Source organism: Danio rerio, chromosome 10, assembly GCF_049306965.1.
Source record: "Danio rerio strain Tuebingen ecotype United States chromosome 10, GRCz12tu, whole genome shotgun sequence".
Taxonomy (NCBI): Eukaryota; Metazoa; Chordata; class Actinopteri; order Cypriniformes; family Danionidae; genus Danio; species Danio rerio.
The window spans coordinates 7,340,954-7,365,377 of record NC_133185.1 but is presented as its reverse complement, the minus strand read 5'-3'; the positions used below and the strand labels follow the sequence as shown (position 1 = coordinate 7,365,377).

Genomic DNA, 24,424 nt, shown 5'->3' with positions numbered 1-24,424 from the left:
ATGCTCTCTAGTATCTGACGTGTCCTGCCCCCTATGAGAGACTTCTCATTTGCTTTTCTTTTGATGCACTCTCACTTGCACAGCTGTGATTAATGCAAAACACTGTTGGCTATTTTTTAAAGGGCAGGTATATGCTAGAGCAGGGGTTCTCAACTGGTTTGGCCATGGGACCCACATTTTTACATGGTCATCAACCCGTGGGCCAAATTTTTAGGAGCTATAATACAATTTTAGGAATTATAATTAATTTGTATTTATTTGTTAACATACACAAGTAGTGACAGATAAATCATAAGAAAATCACCAAGACTTACAAACACACAATATTTCATTATTGTCATTTAACAAAATGTCTCAAATTATAGAAATATTACAAAGTACAAACGACAAATGTTTGGTTTCTAAAAGTGCTCTCGTGAGAGCACATCACTACATATGACACACTGAGGTTTTAAGCCTTTTTTGTCATCAATATTCGGGGTCGTACTTGCGCTTCGACAAATTTGTTGCTGTAATTAAATTAAATTTCACATGTCAAATGGTACAGTTGTCGCTTGTGCATTTCAAAATAAAAGTCTTATATAAGCAAAATAAGTTATAAATGAAACATTTGTTGTTTTTTTGACCACACGCTCTGCAACCCACTGAAAATGTTGCTGCGACCCACTTTTGGGTCGCGACCCACCAGTTGAGAAACACTGTGCTTGCCTATACTATATGTCTTGCCCTGTCTTTATGTTTCAGTTGAGGTTGTACAATTTTGAATAAAAAAATGCACATTTTAAAGCACTGGACCTTTAAATCTCCAGAATCTGCTTTCAGGTGAAGCAGCGTTTACTAAACAGGTCAGAGTTCACTCACAAGACAAGACAAGACAGTTTAATCTGCATAATCCTGAAGGCCACATATTCATTCTGTGATTTGACAGCTGTTTGCATCACTTTGATAAACCACAGCTTTATTTTAAGCTGGATTTATACTTTCGCCTGTCGCCTCCGCTGACAGTGCGTGCACCTTGCGAAGCAGACGAGGATTTTATACTTGCTGTGTTTGCCGTTGTGGTATTCTTTAAAAAGAAGGGGGGGGGTGGGGGAGGAAAGAAATTGGCCGTAAAGACGGACGTATAAACAGAGAAGTAGAAAGTTTCCGCAACTACCTCATATCATTAATATCAATTCAACATTTTAAAACAAATTATTTTATTGTTTTTATAAATTAATTTAATAATTATAAGGATTTTTGTAACCATTCAAGGTTTTTTTTTAATCGAACTTTGATGCATCACTTGCTTTTGTTCTTATCTCGGACAGTTTTACATATTAAAGTTTATTAAAATATTAATAACAACAGAACATAAGTAGCTCTACAAATATATTTTTTATTATGGCAAAAAAAGCACAAAAAAATATAATTCAGATTAAGTTAGTAAATGATTAATAAACTATTAAAATCATCGTTTATATATCTCATTATTCAGGCATATATTAATGGTTACATCCAGTTTTGTGACCTAATCTAAAGTGAGAACTATTTATGCTTTATAAATCCCTAATAAATGACAAAAAAAGGCTAAGTTAAATTCTTAACAGGAAAATGACGTTATTCATTACTATTCGTTTAAAAACACACAAATGAAACTGTACTTCATATGAAAAATAAATCTTTGCTACCTCATCTAAAATCACTGTAGAGTTTGAACATTGCATCTTATTATATTGTTCAATTATTATATCGTTGTTGTTGTTTTATCCAGTTTCATGTCGTGTTTTGACACTCCTGTTATTTGGCAATGTTTAAAGATAAGATTGCAAAGATTATTGTTCATTTGATTCTGAGCCTTTATTTGTCATTTATAAGGGATTTATAAAGCATAAATAGTCCTCACTTTAGATTAGGTTACAAAACTGGATGAAACTATTAATAAATGCCTGAATAATGAGATATATAAACGATGATTTTAATAGTTTAATAATCATTTACTAACTCAAACTGAATGATCCTAAAAACCCTCAACTACTCTTAAATACAAATGGTTTGTAAATAATGCGATACTTAATTTAGTAATGAAAAATAAATCATTAACTAAGTATGAAAGTACAATTATTAAGCACATTTTAAATATGTTTGTAAGTCAAGAATAGAGAACACAGCATTTGTAGCTGCAGTTATAAACTGCTTACTAACGCGTAATAATGTAGAGTTAATGCTTAACAGATAATGAATTGACTATTTGCTAATGCTTAATAAATGATTTATAGTGTGTAGTTATTATAAAGTGTACCAACAATTCTTGTTGAGCAATTTTATATCACGTAATTTAGTGCAATAAATGATATTATTGTCATTTTAAAACCATTTTATGCCACTGTATAATGATACAGAATAGTAATGAAAATTAGGACAAAAACTTCCAATCTTTCTAAAAAAAAGATTTTAATGTCCTAATATAAATATTGACACTGGTGATCTGTCTATAGCTTTGAAACACAGCTCATTTAGACATCATCTTCCAAACCATCAGTAGTATTCAGGAAATGTGAAAATTCATTTGTTCTTGTTTTTTTGCTAGTGATTGTTGTTTCTTAAGGAATTTTCAGAAGTTTATGTAAAGATTTTGGCCAAATTTATATTTTGATATAAAAATTTGATTGAGTTCATATCCATTTATTCTAATGATGATGAGAGAATGATGAGAGAATTTTCAGTTTTGGGTGAACTGTTCCTTTAAGTTGGCTCTCCATGTCAGTTGCGCTTTTAAATGAATGTTATACGTGTGAATGTATATGTGAGCTGATAATTGCATGACTAATATCAACACTGGTCGCTTACTGTCACTTATGTTTTTTTCATTTCATTAATTTTTTCAGTTTCATCAGTTAATAGCATCATGTTGCTGTATTAGTTGGGATGTAACCGTATCAGAATTTCACGGTACGGTAATACCTCGGTATTTATTGAGTAATTTACAGGAAAACAAAACTAATGAAAAGACTCGAAAAAAGTGCCAAAAGTACTTATTTACCTTAGCACTGAACATATCAATGACATACAAATTAGCCATCTATCTGTAAGTTTTGAAACAGGAACTTCAATTTTTCAATTTTAATAACAAAAAAACTATTAAACCATGTAGAAAAAATAAAGTTTCAATTTAGTATTGTTGAAAACTCATCACATTCAACATTTAATCACTCACTCATTTAGATAGAGATGTTTTTTTTTTTTTAAGAAAAATTATTATATAACTATAATCTGGTAAAAGCTGGGATCTCTGGGCATTTACAATGTCCCGTGCAACAGAAAAAAACCCTCTCATTTGGAACTGAGGTTTCTGGGACAGAGAGATATGATTTAGCCAATTTGACCGCAGTGGGTAACGCTGTGCATTGTCTTTCTACCACTTGAAAGGACAAGCCATGAGTGAGGTAGAGGTCTCTTTGCGGTTTAAGTCAACGTCTGCATCAATCTGAACAGTGTGCTGTGTTCTGCAGTCCCCATGACTGTTTTTAGTCGTATTCCCCGACTTATATTTCACCACAGTCTGGCAGTGCCTGCTTACCGTATCTTATTAGAAAGAAACCAAAATACTTCCACACATCCGATTTAAAACTCGCTTTAGATTCGATCATTTCAAGCTCTTTTTCTTCCCCGCTACTAGCAACACACTCCATTTCCGCATTACTGGATCTGTAGTGACAACAGACCGCAAAGGATGATGGCCACGCCTAGGCTGATGGGAATTGTAGTTCCTGCTACCTCCCGTTCGCTTCATTCGCCCAAGCAAACTTTTCTCAGAAATATAGTTTTATTGAGTCATGCGCCTACGGTAATATTGAAAAAAATTACTATTGCGGTATGACGGTATTTACAATATTGTTACATCCCTACGTATTAGTGAATGGAAAATACGTTTACATAAAGCACACTCACACAAATCATTCTCTGAGCTTTTGAGGGCTTGTCTAAACTTTTGCTTTGTTGAAAATTTGGCCATTTGTCTTGTGGTGTTTTGGCTCATTTCTGTTCACGTTTGATCCGTTTCAGATTGGCAGCAGAAGTAGTGTCTATTCTCCTGAGAGTAATGTCAGAAAGACTGGATCCTACATTTATGAGGAGTTCATGCCTACTGATGGAACGGATGTGAAGGTATCTCAGCCTGCATTTTCTTTAACAGAGGCTGTCGTTTGATGTTTGCTTGTGCTATATTTGACTATTATTTTTTTTTTAATTATCTGAAACATTTAAAGGGTGACATACATGCAAAGAAAATAAAGAAATCAGGAAGGGGGCAAACACTTTTCACACCAATGTATTAGAGCTGCACGATTCTGGCTAAAATGAGAATCGCGATTTTTTTGCTTAAAATAAAGATCACGATTCTCTCACGATTCTGTAGATGCAAAATAAAGGTATGGTAAAAACAAACATATGGCACAACATCGATAATAATATTATGTGTAGGTCTACTGGTTTCTATAAATAATTCTATTCTACTTATGATAATTCTGATGTTGAATTATCATGTTTGAGATATATGCTTGCAATCTGTCATATTAGACAAATTTATTCACCGGTAAAATCAGACATTTGCCATTATTAAATTATATTCAGCAATATATAGGTTAGAGTAGTTGTAGTGACATTGTAAACATTTATTTTCATGCACAACTGTGGGTTCGCTTTGAAAGAAAAAACATATCAAATGCTTGTCGTAATCATAATTCTAAAATGCGATATGATCATTTAAATGAAGTGCACACTTTCAGTTTCATTCTGATTGCTAAGTGCTTGTTCATACTTCTCGCGCGGCTCCCAAATGATCACTCTGTGCCACAAACTAAATATTATTTACAACTGTATTACCTGTCACTCGCAACATATGCAGGTTCTGTTCACTAAAGTAGACGCACACCCTCTTTGTGATAACAGCTCACGTCACGTGTGATTTCCCGGCTGCGAAAACATCATTATATGAAGACAAAAATGACATTTTTAGGGGAATTATACCTTATAAATACAGTATGTGACTCATTCAACATCATTTGGAGGTGTCAATGTCACTGAGCTACGTATGTGAAACAATGAAAAGACTCGTGCAGCCGCCTTTTCTTCTCTCCTGAACTTGAAAATATGATTGACAGAATCGTAGAAATGCTGGATTAAGATCGTCTAGATCAGGGGTCTCAAACTCGCGGCACGCGGGCCATTTGCGGCCCTCAGTGCAATATTTTGTGGCCCGCGCCGACCGCTGTACTCTGACAGAATCAGCGGAGCGGGGAGAGAGAGAGCGCTCCCCGCTCCGCTGATTCTATCCGTACACAGCGCGCTTGTCACTCAATGCGCGTTGTCGCGCGCGTTCTGATCAGCTGTGTTGTCACGCGCGTACTCAAGAGCGGTGTTATCGCGCGCCTACTGAAGGGCGGGACCGAGGGTGTGTCGCGTCGCGGGGGCACTTTTGATCATTTTGGAAGGGCACTTTCTATGCAAGACTAAAAAGGGCATGTGCTCTGCACAGGTTGAGCCCTATGTGTGTACGTGCCTGCCCTGCATCTTATATATATTGATATTATAGGTAGATACAGACTTATGTGACTGGAGTGGGGTGGGGGTGTTTTATTTATACATATATACGCCTTTTTTTTAGGTAAGGGAATTGAAGTTTTGAGTGAGTTCCCCCACTTTTTTCCCTAGGACTTCAATAAGTCAAAGTACAGGTCTAGACTTAATGATGATTATCTTCAAGCCATACTGAGGGTCTCAACTGCTTCCGCTCTAAAGCCAAATGTGGTTCAGATTTGTGAGAAGAAGCGCTGTCAAGTCTCTGGCAGCAAGAAGTAGGCAAAAGATGCCATGTTCAGAAGAACTGTTCATAATCTTCACTCAATGTTCTATTAATGTTCAGGACACTTCATGTTCAGAAGAAATAATTAAAACTGTTAATAATGACATTTGAGGACTTTTTTTTTGTGAAATCCCTTATGCGGCCCAGCCTCACCCAGACTTTGCCTCCTGCGGCCCCCAGGTAAATTGAGTTTGAGACCCCTGGTCTAGATGGTCGAATCGAGATTGCTCGATTATTGGAAAAATCACAATCACTATTATTTTGGTCGTAAACGTCATGTCATTTTCATCCGCTTATCCGGGGCCGTGTAGCAGGGGCAGGAGTCTTAGGAGAGAACTACAGACTTCCCTCTCCCAAGACACTTCCTCCAGCTCCTCTGGGGGGATCCCAAGGCGTTTCCAGGCCAGCCGAGTCCCTCGAGGAGTTCCTGGGTCTTACCTGAGGCCTCCTCTTGGTAGATAGATAGATGCAGCATAGATGTTCTATGTAAGCACAGCTACTGCTTGATTGCTTATTAAATAAGCACTCTTTAATATGCTTTTGTTTGTGTTTGTTGACATCAGGTGTATACTGTAGGTCCTGACTACGCACATGCAGAGGCCCGTAAATCCCCTGCGCTGGATGGGAAGGTGGAACGAGACAGCGAGGGGAAAGAAGTACGGTATCCAGTCATCCTCAATGCCAGAGAGAAACTCATCGCATGGAAAGTCTGCTTGGCTTTTAAGGTAAACGATAATGCTGAAAACAGTGTAATTAACTCATGATTCCGTTCATTACAGCCAGAAATGCATTATAATTTGGTCAGGAATTAGAATCTCCCCCTGCATTGAAAATGTAAATATTAACAATCTGATTGTTGTTATTATTATTATTATTACAGTAAACTAAAGGCAATTTTTCATTTATAGCAAACTGTGTGTGGATTTGACCTGCTTCGTGCCAATGGCCAGTCGTACGTCTGTGACGTAAATGGCTTCAGCTTTGTCAAGAACTCCATGAAGTACTATGATGACTGTGCAAAAATTCTGGGGTCAGTATGTTATACATATATATACACACAGTAAATTACTTCTAGTCATTAAGATTCCTCATAATGCATTTGGATTTATTTTGCTATAGATATAATAATGAAAATACATCACAGTTTACAAATAAGGTTCCATTGGTTAATGTTGGGTAGTGTATTTACTAACTTTAACTAAGAATACTTGTACAGCATTTATTAATCATTGCTTAACATTTAATAGTGTATTTTTAATGTCCAGTTGTGCTTGTTAGCATTAATTAATGCATTCTGAGTTAACAATGATTGCATTTATTTTCATTAATGTTAACAAAGACGAGTAACTACTGTAATAAATTCATAACTCATTAGAAAACACATTAGCCAACATTAACTAATATAAACTCAATGTAAAGGGTAAGTTTTAGTCAGACAGCAGAGCGTTGCAAATGCTTTAAAAAAAAGTTATTTATTTATTTATTTTTTATTATAAGATATACAAGTCAAGTCAATTTATTTATAAAGCACATTTAAAAACACTAGTGTGTACCAAAGTGCTGTACAAGATCAATGAGAAGATTAAAGAGAGGAAACTTAACAACACCTAACTAACAGACAGAACACATTAAATTATCAACATACAATTTAGTCATGGCATAAATATAACAGTCCCGTAACTACATGTGATGGGGCGATGTGACGTTATAAAAGCTATCTAGTTCAAGTAAAAATTAGTTTTTGACATGGGTAGCAACTGAAATCTGCAGGAAGGTCGATCTCCAGGAACAGGGTTGGTCACACCTGTATTACACAAATAAGGACAGTAGTGTGGTCAAGTGAATCATAATGCTGAACTAAAATCAAGCAACTTTAAAATACCCCCTCATCAAGCAAGTCATTAGCCATGTTGAGCAATGCAGACACAGTAGTATGATGAAGTCTAAAACCAGACTAAATTTTATCTTAAATATTATAATTATCTGAGACATTATTAAATAATTGAATTAAAAAAATGGTCATTTGTAAATTGGTGAAAACTATTAAAATTCATCATATATATAAATATGGCTTCTTCAGTATAACCCTTAAAGATTGCTACACATTTTGTGTTTGAGTCAGTTTGGGCCCAGGTATAAAGATACACTCACATTCACTCTCTCTCTGCAGCAAGCATCCTTTCACTGTGGTGCCAGTCAGGGGGGCTACTGGGGATTATGTGCTGTGCTCAAGGGCACCTCAGTTGTGGAAATCGTTCGTAGAAGAGTGTTTTTCATTTTTTACTCCTATTTATTACACCTGATTTAAACCTTCCTCATTAATTACACATCTAACATTCATTGATTAGACGCACAGATACTGTATAATCAGTTGTTTTGTTTTTTTGATTTAAAAATGCTTCAGTCTTTTTAGACACGCTGCTGTAGTTGCTTTGAAACCAGCTGCTTTCCCAATGGACATTAATGATAAAGAAGGCTTTTTGGATTTTTAGATGGGCATTAGTTTATACAGTGAAATGTGTATAACATCATCTTTTTGTTTAACAGGAATATCATCATGAGAGAATTGGCTCCACAGTTCCAGATCCCGTGGTCTATTCCTTTAGAAGCCGAGGACATTCCTATAGTTCCCACAACCTCTGGAACCATGTATGTCCTTACAGATAAAAGTCTTCACTTATTGTTTGATATTTTTATTATAGACAAAGTTAGGCCATGTCCAAGATTTACTTAATGATTCTGAAAATCGTCTTTTTGAGAAAATCCAATGTGAAGCAAAGGCTTATATTTAAAACTGCAACATATCTGAACCATATTTATCCTGTCTGTGTGTCATATATCAAATTAAAGCTAAAATTCTCCCATTTTTATTGATATGACACATCTATGGGAAAAAGTTTTGTAAAACAGGTTATAATTAATTGTTATGATGTGATTGTCCAAACAGCATTAAAAAAACCATTTAAATTATTGGGGCTGATAGAGTGACTTTATTTGTAAATCTAAATATACGTAATAAATATAAAAAAATATTTTAAAAAATATATGAAATAATTTATATATATATATATATATATATATATATATATATATATATATATATATATATATATATATATAATAAATATATATATAATAAATATAATTATTTATTTATATTATATAAAGAAAATATTAATAATTTATTTATGATATAATATAATAATTATTATATAATAATAATTCTGACTTCAACTGTACATGTAGAAAAACATTTATTTTCACATATCTTACCCTCTTGGTGAAAAGGCCTGATTTTCAGAGGCAGGTGTTTTTCAGTAAATGGCTAGTGTTTTGTTTGGTTAGCATCACTGCATAGAGAACGGCACCAGCGCTGCCTCGCTATTACACACAAGCTATCGTTCACAGACAAAGCATTATGAAATTAATAACTTACATATTTGATACAGCTGCTGTCAGATCCAATACAAATGTCTGTATACAAAATAAACCATCCTGATAGTTGTTCCTTGTACAGTATAAATACAGTTGAAAGCAGAAGATTACATACACTGTATAAAAAGGCACATAACCATTTAAAAAAAAGTCAGATGTTAATGTGACAATTTTTTCTCTTTTAGGTAAGTTAGGATTATCACATTTGTTTCTGTTATGCTTAATAGCAGAATAATGAGAGAGATTTTTTGAAAAATTGTTATAACCTTTCTTGAAAGTCAAGTTTACATACAGTAAGATTATTCTGCCTCTGAAAAAGCTCAGATGATGATGTCAAGGTTTTGGAAGTTTCTGATTGGCTAATTGACCACATTGGAGGTAATTGGAGGCACACCTGTAGAATAGTATTTATGGAAAACCTCAAACACACTGCTTCCTTGTGTGACAACATGGGAAAATCAACAAGCCAGAATCAATAAAAAGGCAGATTAGAATTCGCTAAATTACACTGGGAAAAATAATAAATTTTGGAGACATGTCCTGTGGTTTGATGGAACTAAGATTGAACTGTTTGGCCATAATGACCAGTGTTGCATATGGAGAACAAAGGTGAATGCTTACAAGCCTAGTAACACCATCTCAACTGTGAAGTATGAGGGTGGCAGCATCATGCTGTGGGGCTGTTTTGCTGCAGGAGGGACTGGTCCCCTTCACAGCATAGATGGCATCATGAACAAAGAACATTATGTAGAAATACTGAAGCAACATCTCAAGACATCAGCCAGGACATTAAAACTTGGCCACAAATAGGTCTTCCAAACAGACCATGACCCTAAGCATACTGCCAAATTAGTTCAAATGTGCTTTAAGGACAACAGAGTGAATGTTTTAAAGTGGCCATCACAAAGCCCTGATCTCAATCCTATAGAAAATTTGTGGGCAGAGTTGAAAAAGCTTGTGCTTGTTCCTGCAAACTATTGTGAAAAGCTTGTGGAAGGATACCCAAAATATCTGACCAAAGTTATACAGTTTAAAAGCAAAGCTAAAAAAAAACCAAGGAAATGTATGTCAACTTTTGACTGTCTAGAAATAAATAATAAATAAATAAAAAATCTCTCATTATTCTGGCATTTAGCAAATGTGAATCATTTAGGTAATCCTAACAGACCTAAAATAGTAAATGTTTAGTATAATTTACCATCAGACATTTTTTTAAATGGTTATGTTCCTTTTTTAGAGTGTATGTAAACTTCTGGTTTGTGTTTTCCAAAAATGTTTGAAATGAAAATGAAATTATGAAAAAATCAATATTTACACAGACACTCCTGATGTTCCAAGCCTGTTTTGTTCTCCTCAAAACCCAATTTAAGATATTTTACATGAAATCTGAATGATTTAGCTTCGTCCATTCAAAATTTCTTGTTACTGAAACTTGATCACTAAAAGAGTTTATAAACGCATTATGGTGGCTTTCAGGATGGAGTTGAGGTGTGTTATTGCTGTGATTCGACATGGTGACAGAACGCCCAAACAGAAGATGAAAATGGAGGTTCGACATCAGAGGTACATTTTATCATATATGGTTCGTTGCCTGATAAAGGTTAGCATACAATCTATATATAAACAAAACACATTATGTTAGGCTAAATATCCACTGTAATATGGATCCTCGATTTCCTGTTATGTCTTTCAGATTTTTTGACCTCTTTGAAAAGTGTGAAGGTTACAAAAGTGGAAAGCTGAAATTAAAGAAACCAAAGCAACTTCAAGTAAAAAAAAAAAAAATGTTTTTGTTACTAATAACTATTTAGCATGTATATCTAAAGTGTTGTTTCACAAAACTAACAAAACTTGTTTGTTGTGTTGAATTTGATAGGAAGTATTGGACATCGCCAGGCAACTGTTGGTAGAACTTGGCCAAAATAATGACTCTGAAATTGAGGAGAGTAAAGCTAAGCTTGAACAGCTCAAAACAGTCCTTGAAATGTAAGTTGGTCTCGTAAGTATGTTATTATTAGGGGCCAAGCAACCTTTTATGTATGCTAGTTTTTTTCTACCAGATCTTCTATATTGTTTTCTCTTCCTAATTCATACAGGTTGATTTTTTTAAAATGGATGATCAAGTATTTTTACCCGTATAGTTTCACCCCTTAGAGGAACTTTAATTCAAATTATTAAAGGTTTAGTTTTTATTCTGCTTTAAATTCAAATTTAGAAAATGTTTTGCTTTTGAACACTTAGACCTGAGTCTCTCCTTGAATATAGCAATAGAAAATGAGGTGTTTAAAGTAAAAGGAACAATGACAAAAGAACATATTAAATAATAAAGTCTGAAAAAGTGTTGCTTGACAGACATTTTGAATGTCATTAAATATATAGTTTTCCAAACCCCTCAAATTTAGCACAAATGTTAGAGCGTCCTCGACTAGATCATGTTAGTAAAAGTTAATTGTTTTTTGTTACTTTAAAACCTGCTTTGCAGAAAAGAACTTTAGAATGATGATCTTTAGAATGAATAAAAAAAAATAAATAAATAAAAAACTTCTGAAACCGCGCTATTCGCGTGTAAATAGCCGCGTGAACATTTGAGTTTACTCGCTTCATTTGCATGTTAAACCCTGTTTTATTCGCCTGTCAAATCCGCTTAATTTACGCGTCAAATTCACTTCAGAAAAGACACGGATTTGCGTGATAGGCTGGGCTTCTGTCTGTCTGGTGACTCTAACTTTGTTGCTAAATTGCTGACATGGATTTTATTAAGAAAATAACAGTGTTTATGTGCGTTATGAAGGCTGAAAAACAACGTTGATACGTTTAGGGCCGTGTCTTGAGTCCACTAGATCCTTTCAGAGGTGCACCAGCTCTGTGAGCTCATAAACTCCTCCAGAAACTTAACCTGGATGATGGAGGCTTTCAGCGGTGCTTCTGACTGAGCCAAGCCCAGTTTCAATTCACGCAGCGCCATTCGCGAAATTTGTGCCATTCGCACCAATTTGAGCCAATTCGCGTCTCAGGATGTCTATTCGTGTGTTTGCATTGACTTAACATATAAATCACTCGCGCTTGATGCTTCTGCCGCGCCTGATGTGAACACAGCATTAAAGCTTTCCACAACCCAAGGTTATTATCTTTAAAGGTCCAATAGGAGATCTTGGAAAATGCTGTTAGCCTGATAGCACTGAAAGCCTACATCCCACCCTGCAAATTGCCTTCCAAAGCCATGCCGCCTGAATGCATGAATGCGCACTAGAAAACATCAGTACAATACATCAGTAACATTCACCAGAGAGAAAACGTTTTGGTACAGGTAGTAATTACAATATCAAACTTTAAATAAGAGATTGATTGTTGTTGATGTTTGCCTGCTATTTTCCGTCTGAATCACATCCATGAATGTGCCAGTGACATACTGTAAACCTTTCTACACAAACAGGCTGCGCAGAGGTATGCTATTAGATATTTTAAGAGGCAGGTAGGACAGTGTTGTAATATTATATACTATAATGTATATTATAACAGTATTATAGTATTTTAATGCTCGGATGGATTGTTTTGATTGGACACACTTTTCTTACATATAAATACAGTTGGACCACTTTATTTAATGTTTGTTACCAGCATAACATTTCTGAAAACAATTACCTATTGCTCCTTTAACATCCTGCTTTTAAAGCTTAGAAAATCAATTGAACCAATCGACACTGAAAATTATCAAATGATCTTAAGAAACAGTTTAGAACTGTACAGAGTAAAACATCAGTGTTTAAATACCCATGATTAATTGTTAATCACAAGTATTTTGAGGCCATTTGAAATGGCAAGTGTTCAATATACCCAGGATTTCACAGAGCTGTTGTGAACAATTTCAAGTGTCAGAAGCTCTCGTGTGCATTGTTTTATTACACTGGCATGCAGTGCTGTATCAGTTTAAATCTGTATATCCCAATTTAATTTCTAGGCATACTAAACACAGTCCAGTGTTAGAGTGCTAATGACCTTGTGCTTGGCCCTGTTATATTCAAGCATACTACTTTATTTCTGTCTCAATGCCAAGTCTCATTTTGTTTGTTCAGGTATGGTCATTTCTCTGGGATCAATCGCAAGGTTCAGTTAACATATCTGCCACATGGTTGTCCTAAAACATCGAGTGAAGAGGAAGGTAATAATAGACTTTCACATATCTTTGTTATCGATCTGTTACATACAGTCAAAATGATTAGCCTTCCTGTGAATTTTTCATAAGTTATGTTGAACAGTGCTAGGAAATATTGACAGTATTTCCTTCTGTTGTTACATCTTATAGTTGAGACAGTGGAATTAGCTTTTCATTGATTATTTTGGAAATGTTTTCCATGATTTTCGTTATAACCTGCCACATGCCCAAGTTTAGAAACACTGGTGTAAGCATCCAAAGTGATAGTAGCATTATAATCACTCTAACAGTTGCTTTCTGCCTCTGATTTTTTTATTTTATTTTTTTATTCAGAGTTCTGTTGAGGAATGGTGATTGATTCCTTCAAGAATAGCAAAGTGTTCTGCGAGTAACAAAGAAGATAATGTGCTCTGATAAACATGACCCTTCTTTAAGCTGTCATCTTAGATATTGATATGTTTTCTTCTGGAGAAAGTCTTATTTGTTTTGTTCCGGCTACAATAAAATCAGTTTTTATTATAATTTTTTTTAAGGTCAATATTATTAGCCCCCTTAAGCTTTTTTTTTTATTGTCTACAGAACAAACCGCTGTTTTACAATGACTTCCATAATTCCCTAATACTCTAACTTGCCTAATTATCCTAATGAAGTCTTTAAATGTCACTTTAAGCTGAATACTAGTATTTTAAAATATCTAATAAAATATTATGTACTGTCATCATGGCAAAGATGAAATAAATCAGCTATTAGAAATTAATTATTAAAACTACAGTGGTCCCTTGTTATTCCCTAAGTTACGTTCTAAAAATAACCCGCAACAGGTGAAATCTGCAAAGTAGTCCGCTTTATTTTTTACAATTATTAGAGATGTTAAACCCCTCACTACACACTTTATACACTTTTCTCAGACAGACATTAGCCCCTTTCACATAGTGATACCGGTAAATATCCGGAAAATTTCCGGAACGACTTTACCGGTAAATTCAAAAAAGCGCTGTTCACACAGGCGAGGACGTTACGGAATTTTTCCAGAAAAGAGCATTCACACATCCATCGCAAAATGCCGGTAAATTCTGACATCATTAACCAGAAATGAGCTCTAAACTGCTGCGCTTGTGTTTATAAACATTTGTCTACATTACAAACTCTTTGGATGGATCAGTATTGAGTACAACTCCAATGAAAACAAATAGAGGAACACTTTCGCATGTCGAGATGTTCATGATATGTGTGTGTGCTGGCGCTATGGGTGCTCACGGGCACACGCAAAGCTTGAAGGTAAACAAACAACGGATTATCATAAACATTTTATCGATAATTATTTACACAGTTAGCATTAAGAAGGAACATAGAAACGTTATCTGACTAACATCTAGCAGCTAAAGGTGTCTGGAAAAATATTCAAAGGCTTTTATTCTCATAAACCGCGCGCACGGGAATGCGTCTGACTGTTCTGATTGGCTAAAGCAGTTGTCTCACGTCAGCACGTTCTAGACGTGGACGCACTCTTTCTGGCCATCTTCCTTCTGCGTTCACACAGCGCAGCATTCCGGCAAATTACCGGTAATGTTACAACTTCTCTTTCCGGAAAATAGCCAGAACGAATTTACCGGTATTTTCAAAAAGGGCCTGTTCACACATACAACCTTTCCGGAAAATTGCCGGTAATTTTCCGGAAAGGTTGTATGTGTTAAAGGGGCTATTAACATTTTCACATATTATAGAATGAAACCAAAGATCAAAACCATTTGATCTTCATTCATTTATTCTGTAATGGCTCCCTACAGCCACGTTACTTTTACCTTCCTTTAGCATGTCCTGAAGTTCAACTTTTTGTGCGATGGTAAGCTCTTCCTCTGCCTTTTGGGTGCTACTGCAGGTGCCTTTGACGGTGGAGAATGTTTCGTCAACATTGTGGGGAGAAAACTTGCAATCGGAGAGTACAGCACTTCAGATCATACTCCTAGCAATAGAAGATTTATGTAGATTTGGCAAGCTGAACTCATTGTGTACTGTACAGGACACTTGGCACAGAGGAGATGGATTGACAATGGTCTACAGCCAGTCAGGACCCAGAACATAATGCACTCATCTAAACAGAACACATTGCGCTGTAGAAAAAAAGCATGTCAAATCATATGAAAAAATTTGGTGAAACTACGAGGCTGTTAAAAATGAACCACGTTAAAGCGAGGGACCCACTGTATTATGTTTAAGAAGTGTGTTAAAAAAAATCTTCTCTCCATTAAGCAGAAATTGAGGAAAAAGTAAACAGGCTAACAATTTAGGTGGGATAATAATTTTGACTTCAATTATATATGGTTTGATTTTATTATATTTTATTTATGTTGTCATTGCTGTAGTATGCACAGTTATATAATGCAGGACATGAAAAAATAGTCCCCAGCTAAGTAATCTGATAAAAGCATTGTGCAATATCATTGAGCCTACTTCAGCCATGGTACAGCAGCATAGTTTTTTTGATTGTTATGCCAGAATGACAGTAAAGTTCCTAGCCATTTGTGCTAGAAAACAGATAGCAACTTTTCTTTTTCTGTTGGACTAGTAATTTTAGATGCTAATGGTCTAATCTGATTCAATGATTTATGCTAAGCTAAGCTAAAAGTGCTCCCACAAGACCTGGAAATGGCTTGAATGGGTGCAAAAATGCAGAACTCAACTGCCTATTTCCCAAAAAGTACATTTTGTTGTTAATTTGTCATTGATTGTGTGTGTTTGTTCAGATGTGCGGAGGGATGACCCGTCCCTGTTGCTGGTGTTGAAATGGGGTGGAGAGTTGACTCCTGCTGGCAGAGTTCAGGCTGAAGAACTCGGTCGGGCCTTTCGATGCATGTATCCTGGAGGTCAAGGTACTTTGCACCCACTGTGCTCTTTATTGTCCCTTTTGTGTCCACTGCTAATGAATTATCTTTTGTTTTTGTTTTAGGTGATTATGCTGGCTTTCCTGGCTGTGGCCTTCTCCGTCTGCACAGCACATATCGGCATGACCTGAAGATATATGCCTCCGATGAAGGACGTGTTCAGATGACTGCTGCGGCATTTGCTAAAGTATAGCATGACCACCTTTATTTTCTTCAATGGGCACTTGGAAATAAATGATTAAATGTTCAGATCAAGTAATTTATTAAAACTTTAGCTGTCCATATATTAAAATATTTTAATTGTAAAATGGTTTTTGACAAGAACTTTATTGTTTTTTTGGAATAAAGTTATTTAGGACTATTTTTATGAAAGGACAAGAAAAAAAGGCAATATTTATCTTACAATTTGGACTTTTCCTCAAAATTAAAGAAGTCAGAACTTCAAGATACTGTGTGCATCGGACGATAACCGTTTTCAAGGTATACCGTGGTTTGAAAACGTCAAGGTTTTAAAACAGTCAAAATTTTCTGCAATAATGTTCTTAAGGTATGAGTACTATTTTTTTATTTATAATTTTATATATTTTTGGTTTTGTTTTTTAGGAGAAAAGTATCTTCAGCAAAAAATATATCCAAAGATGCCTTTTTAAATTGCAAAAAAATCTGTTTTTGAAACAAATGAAAACATCAGAAGTCAATTAATTTAGCCTGACATGTTTACTCTTCCACAATATTTTAAATGTTTCTCAAAATGAAATATATTGTGTTCAAAAGGGGCAAAAGGTTTTGTTTTTAACCCAGACATTTAAAAAGAATGTATTTTAGAACAGTGATCATAATTCCATGATACCGTAAAACAGTTTTTTTTTTTCCAAGGTTATCATACCGTCAGAGTCTTATACCGGCCCATGTCTACTGTGTGATCACAAAATATTGCAATAGATATATTCATAATTCAGAGTCGGAATTCTACAAAATAAAATTGGAATTGATGGAAAAAATAAAAGTTAAGAGATTTAAGCCTTGATCACAGTTTCAAGTTTATACCCTCCATTTCTGAGTTTATTTGTTTTGGTTTTATTGCAATACAAAAAAGTAACCTGCAAGATATAAGCACAGATTTGCTGAAGATAAACTCAGAATGATGAGTTAAAAGTCTGCTTTGCATTGTAATTGAAAGGAAAAACTAAAAGAACTCAGACTTCTAGCTTTTTTTCTTTTTCAAGTCCCCGATTATACGTTGCAATTTTAATTTACATTTAGTTTAATTAAATTTTTTTTTTTTCAATTGTGAGTTTAATAGTATTTTAACAAGTAGTTTTTAACAAATTGTGAGGGTAAAAAAATGTGAATTGTGACATTTAAAAAGAAATAATGTTATAATGTAAAAAAAAAACCTGCTAAAATAAAAACTGATAAATTTTGCTATCTATAATCCCTAATAATAACTCCTGTATAGCAGTCCCACAACATTCTGACACTCGATGACTCTCGAATACCCTGTCAGAAAAGTCTAGTGGCTGAGAATGGGCTTTTTACAGTGTCTGCCATAATGTTAATGTTGTTTGCTTGTGTTTACATTACTGTGTAAATGCACAGTATAGTTACCATCTTATTGCCACATTAGATCGTAATGATAAAATATTTGCCTTAAGTGATTTCTTAAAGACAGAATACAAAAATAGAATTGGGCCATAATGTTATTATTTTATTCGTTTTTACTAGGGTTGCACGGTTTACCAAGACTATAATAGCAGGGGTCACCAATCCTGGTCCTGGAGGGCCGGTGTCCCTGCAGGGTTTAGCTCCAACTTGCCTCAACACACCTGCCTGGATGTTTCAAGTATACCTAGTAAGATCTTGATTAGCTTGTTCAGGTGTGTTTGATCAGGGTTGGAGCTAAAATCTGCAGGACACCGGCCCTCCAGGAACAAGTTTGGTGACCACTGATAATAGTATCGCGATAATATGACTCCAAAATACTGGCGATGCTTTTAAGTTTGTAAACGGTAGCATCGTTATTAATGGTTTATCTGGTTTATCTGATAATGTTGCATGTAGAAAAGTCCCAAAAATGCTCACACATTTGTGCAACAATAAACCATTTAATTTTAATAGTGTGTAGAGCCCTTTAAGGTTGCAAAACTGTGTAGAATTTGCTTCTTTTATGGTAGCCTATTGTACCTTTTCTAACGCTTCAGTTTGAACACACATCTGAATCGTTTCATTTCTGTTCCTGTTCAAATGTTTTTGTAGCTACAACAACCGCGACAATCTCTTTTGAGAACAACTCACAAAGTGAAAGTTTTAATTACTTTGGATTGGTACCTGATAACACGGTGGCGCAGTGGGTAGCGCTGCCACCTCACAGCAAGAAGGTCACTGATTCGAGACCATGCTAAATCAGTTGGCATTCGCGTGGATTCGTGTGTTCGCATGGATTTCCTCCGGGTGCTCCTGTTTCAAGCTAAATTGGCTGTAGTTTATGTGTGGGTGTGAATGCAAGAGTGTATGGATGTTTCCCAGGGTTGGGTTGTGGCTGGAAGCGTATTCCAGTTGGTGGTTCATTCCACTGTGGCGACCCCTGATTAATAAAGGGACTAAGCTAAAAAGAAAATGAAGGAATAAGTAAAGGTTACCTATAAGACCCAAAATAGCAACATATAGCCTAATTTTGTTGGAACAAATGCTCTTTTGTTACAAGATTCATTCGATATTATTTGTATCTTTATTTTAATGTATTGTTGTTGGTCAGTTATCTACAAAGTAAACAAAAAGAATGAATAAACTTTAGGTCACGTGAGGTGCAAATAATACTTTTTGGCCTCATAGGAATTATGAATTAAATTTAAGTAGGCCTATTATAACGTAAAATATAATATTTCTGACAGTTTTCTTTATAATTTGAGTTATGAATTGCAGTATTGCAAAACTACTTGATATCGTGATACTTTAGCTGGTATAACTTTGTAAGATTAATTAATGGTATCGCGACAATTATAGTTTTTACCATGGGTTTAGAGAGAGTGTGCAGAATAAAACTTTATTTTAAATAGTATTTTAAGGTATAAACATATTTACATTTCATCAATTAATTTAGACATTTTACAGATTGTTATGACACATAACATGTATTTTTTTTTTCTTCTATTAACAACTGGACATCAGAATAACAGTGTATGTGGTTTCCTCAGGGCCTGCTGGCATTAGAGGGTGAGCTGACGCCTATCCTGGTGCAAATGGTCAAAAGTGCCAATATGAATGGCCTGCTGGACAGTGACAGCGACTCCTTAAGCAGCTGCCAGCAGAAAGTCAAAGCACGACTTCATGAGATTCTGCAGAAGGACAGAGACTTCGCAGCGGAAGATTATGAGAAGGTCAGAGACTATTTACAATAATCATATCTATCTAAATGACATCATACTTCCTTAGAAGATTGCACTGTAAATCTATTCAACTGTCAAAGGTGGGGCATCTTTATCTAATGAAAGAGGGTAATAGTTAGCGTTATGATAATGAACACTATTGAACATTTCAGACTGAAAGCACAGCACACATTGCTTCAAATGAAAACATCTAGAAATAAAAATGTCCTAAAACTTTTTTAAGAATCTTTTTAGAATTTTTATCATGTATTGATGATTTAAATCGTGTCTAATTTTTTTGTGATTTTTTTTTTTATTGTATATTTAATAATGAAATCCTTTGCCACAAAAATAGCCATAGTTGCTAACATGGCATTAAATAAAAATATATGAGATGATCAAATAAATAGACAACATTTTTTTTTTTTTTGCAATCAGAATGATCGAAATATTTCCATATAAAAACAAAAATTACATTTGAAATAATCATGTGAAAAATAAAAAACAAAACTTGTATCTGTTGTAAATGAATATATTTTTAAATAAGACAGTTTGAAATCATGATAGGTAGTGCTGTCGCCTCACAGCAAGAAGGTCGCTGGTTTGAACCTCGGCTCAGTTGGCATTTCTGTGTGGAGTTTGCATGTTCTCCCAGCCTTCGCGTGAGTTTCCTCCGGGTGCTCCGGTTTCCTCCACAGTCCAAAGACATGCGGTACAGGTGAATTGGGTAGGCTAAATTGTCCGTAGTGTATGAGTGTGTGTGTGTGTGAATGTGTGTGTGGATGTTTCCCAGAGATGGGTTGCGGCTGGAAGGGCATCCGCTGCGTAAAAACTTGCTGGATAAGTTGGCGGTTCATTCCGCTGTGGCGACCCTGGATTAATAAAGGGACTAAGCCAACAAGAAAATGAATGAATGAATGAAATCATGAAATCATAAAAACTAAAGTTTGAACATTTCAGATTTTTTTCAATGAATAGTCCACCCCTAGGTTGCTCAATAGATTAGAGGTGGCAGATGCTTTCTCAAAGATTAGGTAGCTAAATTGTCAACCTCTGGTTTTGTGGTCTATGATTTAATAAAACAAATGTTGTTCTGTGCATTCTTTGAAGGTGCATGATTGTGTGATATTGACAGTGAAATAGGGCTCTCTTGTTTTTCTTAAGAAAAATAATCTAAATCTCCTAATGGCAAGATGCTGTTTTTCTGCTGTTTTTCACTTTACATTCACTCCTAAGGTTTGAGCACTCATGCAAAAAGTGTTTATTATTATAATTATTAATATTTTAATTAAAATATGCTAACAATGTGTTGTTAATGTGTTGCATGCTACAGTAGCAACTTGATAATAACGGAAAAAATGGCAGTTTTAAAATCTTGCTAGAAGTGTGATAAAACATGTTTGTAAGGTGTTAAAAATAATAGCAATGTGCATTAAGACAGGAGAAGTGTGTCAGGTGGTGTGTCAAGCCCATTCACCTGGGTGGAGCACGCTTATGCATAAGGCTATGTGATGCATTGAGTGTATGCATTTTTAAAAAAGATAGGTCTTTAATCTAGTTTTGAACTGAGAGAGTGTGTCTGAGCCTCGGATATTATCAGGAATGCTGTTCCAGAGTTTAGGAGCCATAAATGAGAAGGCTTAACCTCCTTTAGCAGATTTTCCTAGTCTGGGTACTACCAGAAGCCCTGAGTTTTGAGATATTAAAGAGCAGGTTGGATTGTAGCGAGATAGAAGGTTGGTAAGATAAACAGGAGCTAAATTATTTAAAGCTTTATAGGTAAGAAGCAATATTTTATAATCAATTCAGAAATTAACAGGCAGCCAGTGTAAGGAGGATAGAATTGGGGTGATATGATCATATTCTGTAGACCTGGTAAGAACTCTGGCTGCTGCGTTTTGTACTAGCTGAAGTTTATTAAGAGGAGGCTGGACAACCAGCGAACAGAGCATTACAGTAATCCAGCCTAGAAGTCATAAAAGCATGAACTAGCGTTCCTGCATCTGAGATGGATAGCATACTTAGTAACTTAGCGATATCTCTCAATTGAAAGAATGCGGTTTTTGTGACACGGGAGATATGTAAATTGTTGTCCAAGTTGTCGATTTTGTGATATTGACAATGAAATAGGACACTCCTGTTTTTCTTAAGAAAAATCTAAATCACCTTAAAAAAAAAAAAATCTAAATCACCTTATGGCAAGATGATGTTTTTCTACTGTTTTCCACTTTACATTCACTTCCAAAGTAAGCACTCATGCAAAATTTTTTTTTACATTGGATAGATTACAAACCTTTGAAAATGGCATCATTGGAGCACTTTTAATAGCAAATTGATTTAAAAAAAAAAATTTATTTTCTCCTGAAAGTTTTCACAGATTGTTTTTTGTTGTTTTATTTTTGCACTAGCTGGCGCCCACCTCCAGCACTTCTCTGGTGAAGTCCATGCAGATGATTAAAAACCCAGTGAAGACCTGTGATAAAGTGTACTCCCTCATTCAGAACCTAACGCTGCAGATTCGTCAGAGAATGGAAGAGCCCAAATCAGCAGGTATATTTGTAAGATAGTATATTTGTATACAGCTCAGTATTATTCAGTATTATTAAACCCCCTTTAAGTTTTGTTTTCTTTTTTAAATATTTTACAAATTATGTTTAACAAACCAAAGAAATTTTCAAAGTATGTCTGATAATATTTTTTCTTCTGGAGAAAGTCTTATTGGTATTATTTTGGCTAGAATAAACACAGTTTTAATTTTTTTTAATAAATCATTGTCAGGACCAAATTATTAGCCCCTTTAAACTATATATTTTTCTGATAGTCTACAGAAAAAAAACATCATTACACAATAACTTGCCAAATTACCCTAACCTGCCTAGTTAAACTAATTAACCTAGTTAAGCATCATGGCAAAGTTAAATTAAATATAAGATGCTAATGTATAAATAAATGTTGTTAGAAATGAGTTATTAAAACTGTTATGTTTAGAAATGTGTTGAAAAATTTTTCTCTCTATTAAATAGAAATTGGAGAAAAACATAAATAGCGGGGCTAATAATTCAGGGTGGCTAATAATTTTGACTTAAACTGTTCATATGTTTTTTTAAACATATTAAACCAGGGGTGTCCAAACTCGGTCCTGGAGGGCCGGTGTCCTGCATATTTTAGCTCCAACCCCAATTTAACACACCGGAACCAGCTAATCAAGCTCTTTCTAGGTGTACTTTAACTTTCAGGGAGGTGTGCTGAGGAAAGTTGGAGCTAAACTCTGCAGGACCCATTGGCCCTCCAGGACCAAGTTTGGACACCCCTGTATTAAACCTTTTGTTTAATTATGAACTTTAGTCATCAGCAAGTTTCAATTTAGAACTGACAAACTACTGTGAATGAAGTGTTGTGCAAAGAAATATAAAAAAATACGTAAAGTGAATCTATAGTGAACGTATAACATTTCTGAATTGCAGTTTGCTATTTACTATGCATGATTTTAAAAAATTGCGGCATTTGTGTTTTGTAGTGAGAGTTTGTGGGTGGGAGAGATCTAATTTTGTGCCATGTTTATTTTTTTTTTGAAACAGACATCCAGTTGTATCACAGTGAGACTCTTGAGCTGATGCTGCGTCGATGGTCGAAACTGGAGAAGGATTTCAAGATGAAGAACGGCCGGTACAACATCAGCAAGATTCCTGATATTTATGACTGCATCAAATATGATGTTCAGCACAACAGCTCGCTAAAGCTCGACAACACCATGGAAATTTACAGATTATCCAAAGCACTGGCTGACATTGTCATCCCACAGGTGCCTGCTTTCGCTAATTCCTTCATTTGCTTTTATGTAAAAGTCTGCAAAATTAATTATGGGAGTTTGTATAAATTTATACTGTATGGTATTAAAAACATTTTGGGTCTGTTTTTGTGCCAGGAATATGGTATTTCTCAAGCTGAAAAACTGGACATAGCCAAAGGTTACTGTACACCTCTTATTCGCAAGATCCGCTCTGATCTACAGAGGACACAAGATGACGACACCGTTAATAAACTACACCCAGTGTAAGTTTTGCACAATTTATTGCAAGTCTGTATTTTGTCTGCCTGTCTCTTCATCTGCATGTGCGTGAATAGATGTTAGAAACATGCTACTGGTGTGCCAAAAAGTTGTAGCAATGGGTTAAAACATACTAGCAACATATTAGTATGCTAAAACACAACAGCGACATTCGAAAATGTTTGAATATAAAAAAGAAATATTATAATGTTAGACTCTTGCTAGCAGTATTGAAGCATAATAGTAATGTGTTGTTAAATGTGTTAAAATATGCTACTGGTGTGCCAAAAAGCCACAGCAATGTGTTGTTAATGTGTTGCATGCTACAGTAGCAACTCTATATAATAATAGGGTAAAAAATGGCAGTTTTAAAATCTTGCTAGAAGTGTGATAAAACATGTTTGTAAGGTGTTAAAAATAATAGCAATGTGCATTAAGACAGGAGGAGTGTGTCAGGGGTTTTTTCAAGCCCTCTCACCTGGGTGGAGCACACTTATGCATAACGCTATGTGAAGCATTGTGTGTATGTGTTTCTAAAAAGATAGGTCTCTAATCTAGTTTCTAAAAAGATAGGTCTCTAATCTAGTTTTGAACTCAGAGAGTGTGTCTGAGCCTCAGAAATTATCAGGAAGGCTGTTCCAGAGTTTAGGAGCCATAAATGAGAAGGCTTAACCTCCTTTAGCAGATTTTCCTAGTCTG

General features: G+C 35.1%; 1 protein-coding gene across 21 annotated transcripts in view; it reads left to right on the top strand.

Annotated features, from left to right (window-relative positions):
- ppip5k2 (diphosphoinositol pentakisphosphate kinase 2) overlaps window positions 1–24,424 on the top strand; it is a 93,156-nt gene that overhangs the window by 16,599 nt on the left and 52,133 nt on the right. For all 21 annotated transcript variants that reach the window (XR_012386106.1, XM_009305118.5, XM_073914401.1 and 18 more), the window contains exons 8-21: window positions 4,045–4,146; window positions 6,406–6,567; window positions 6,751–6,872; window positions 8,390–8,491; window positions 10,754–10,840; window positions 10,971–11,046; window positions 11,154–11,263; window positions 13,351–13,436; window positions 16,175–16,300; window positions 16,378–16,499; window positions 19,507–19,689; window positions 22,086–22,227; window positions 23,256–23,479; window positions 23,603–23,730. Coding sequence is in view for 20 of the 21 variants with exons in the window: in XM_009305118.5 (XP_009303393.1) it covers window positions 4,045–4,146; window positions 6,406–6,567; window positions 6,751–6,872; window positions 8,390–8,491; window positions 10,754–10,840; window positions 10,971–11,046; window positions 11,154–11,263; window positions 13,351–13,436; window positions 16,175–16,300; window positions 16,378–16,499; window positions 19,507–19,689; window positions 22,086–22,227; window positions 23,256–23,479; window positions 23,603–23,730 (1,772 nt within the window). In the remaining variant the exon portion in view is untranslated. The remainder of the gene's footprint in view (window positions 1–4,044; window positions 4,147–6,405; window positions 6,568–6,750; window positions 6,873–8,389; window positions 8,492–10,753; window positions 10,841–10,970; window positions 11,047–11,153; window positions 11,264–13,350; window positions 13,437–16,174; window positions 16,301–16,377; window positions 16,500–19,506; window positions 19,690–22,085; window positions 22,228–23,255; window positions 23,480–23,602; window positions 23,731–24,424) is intronic.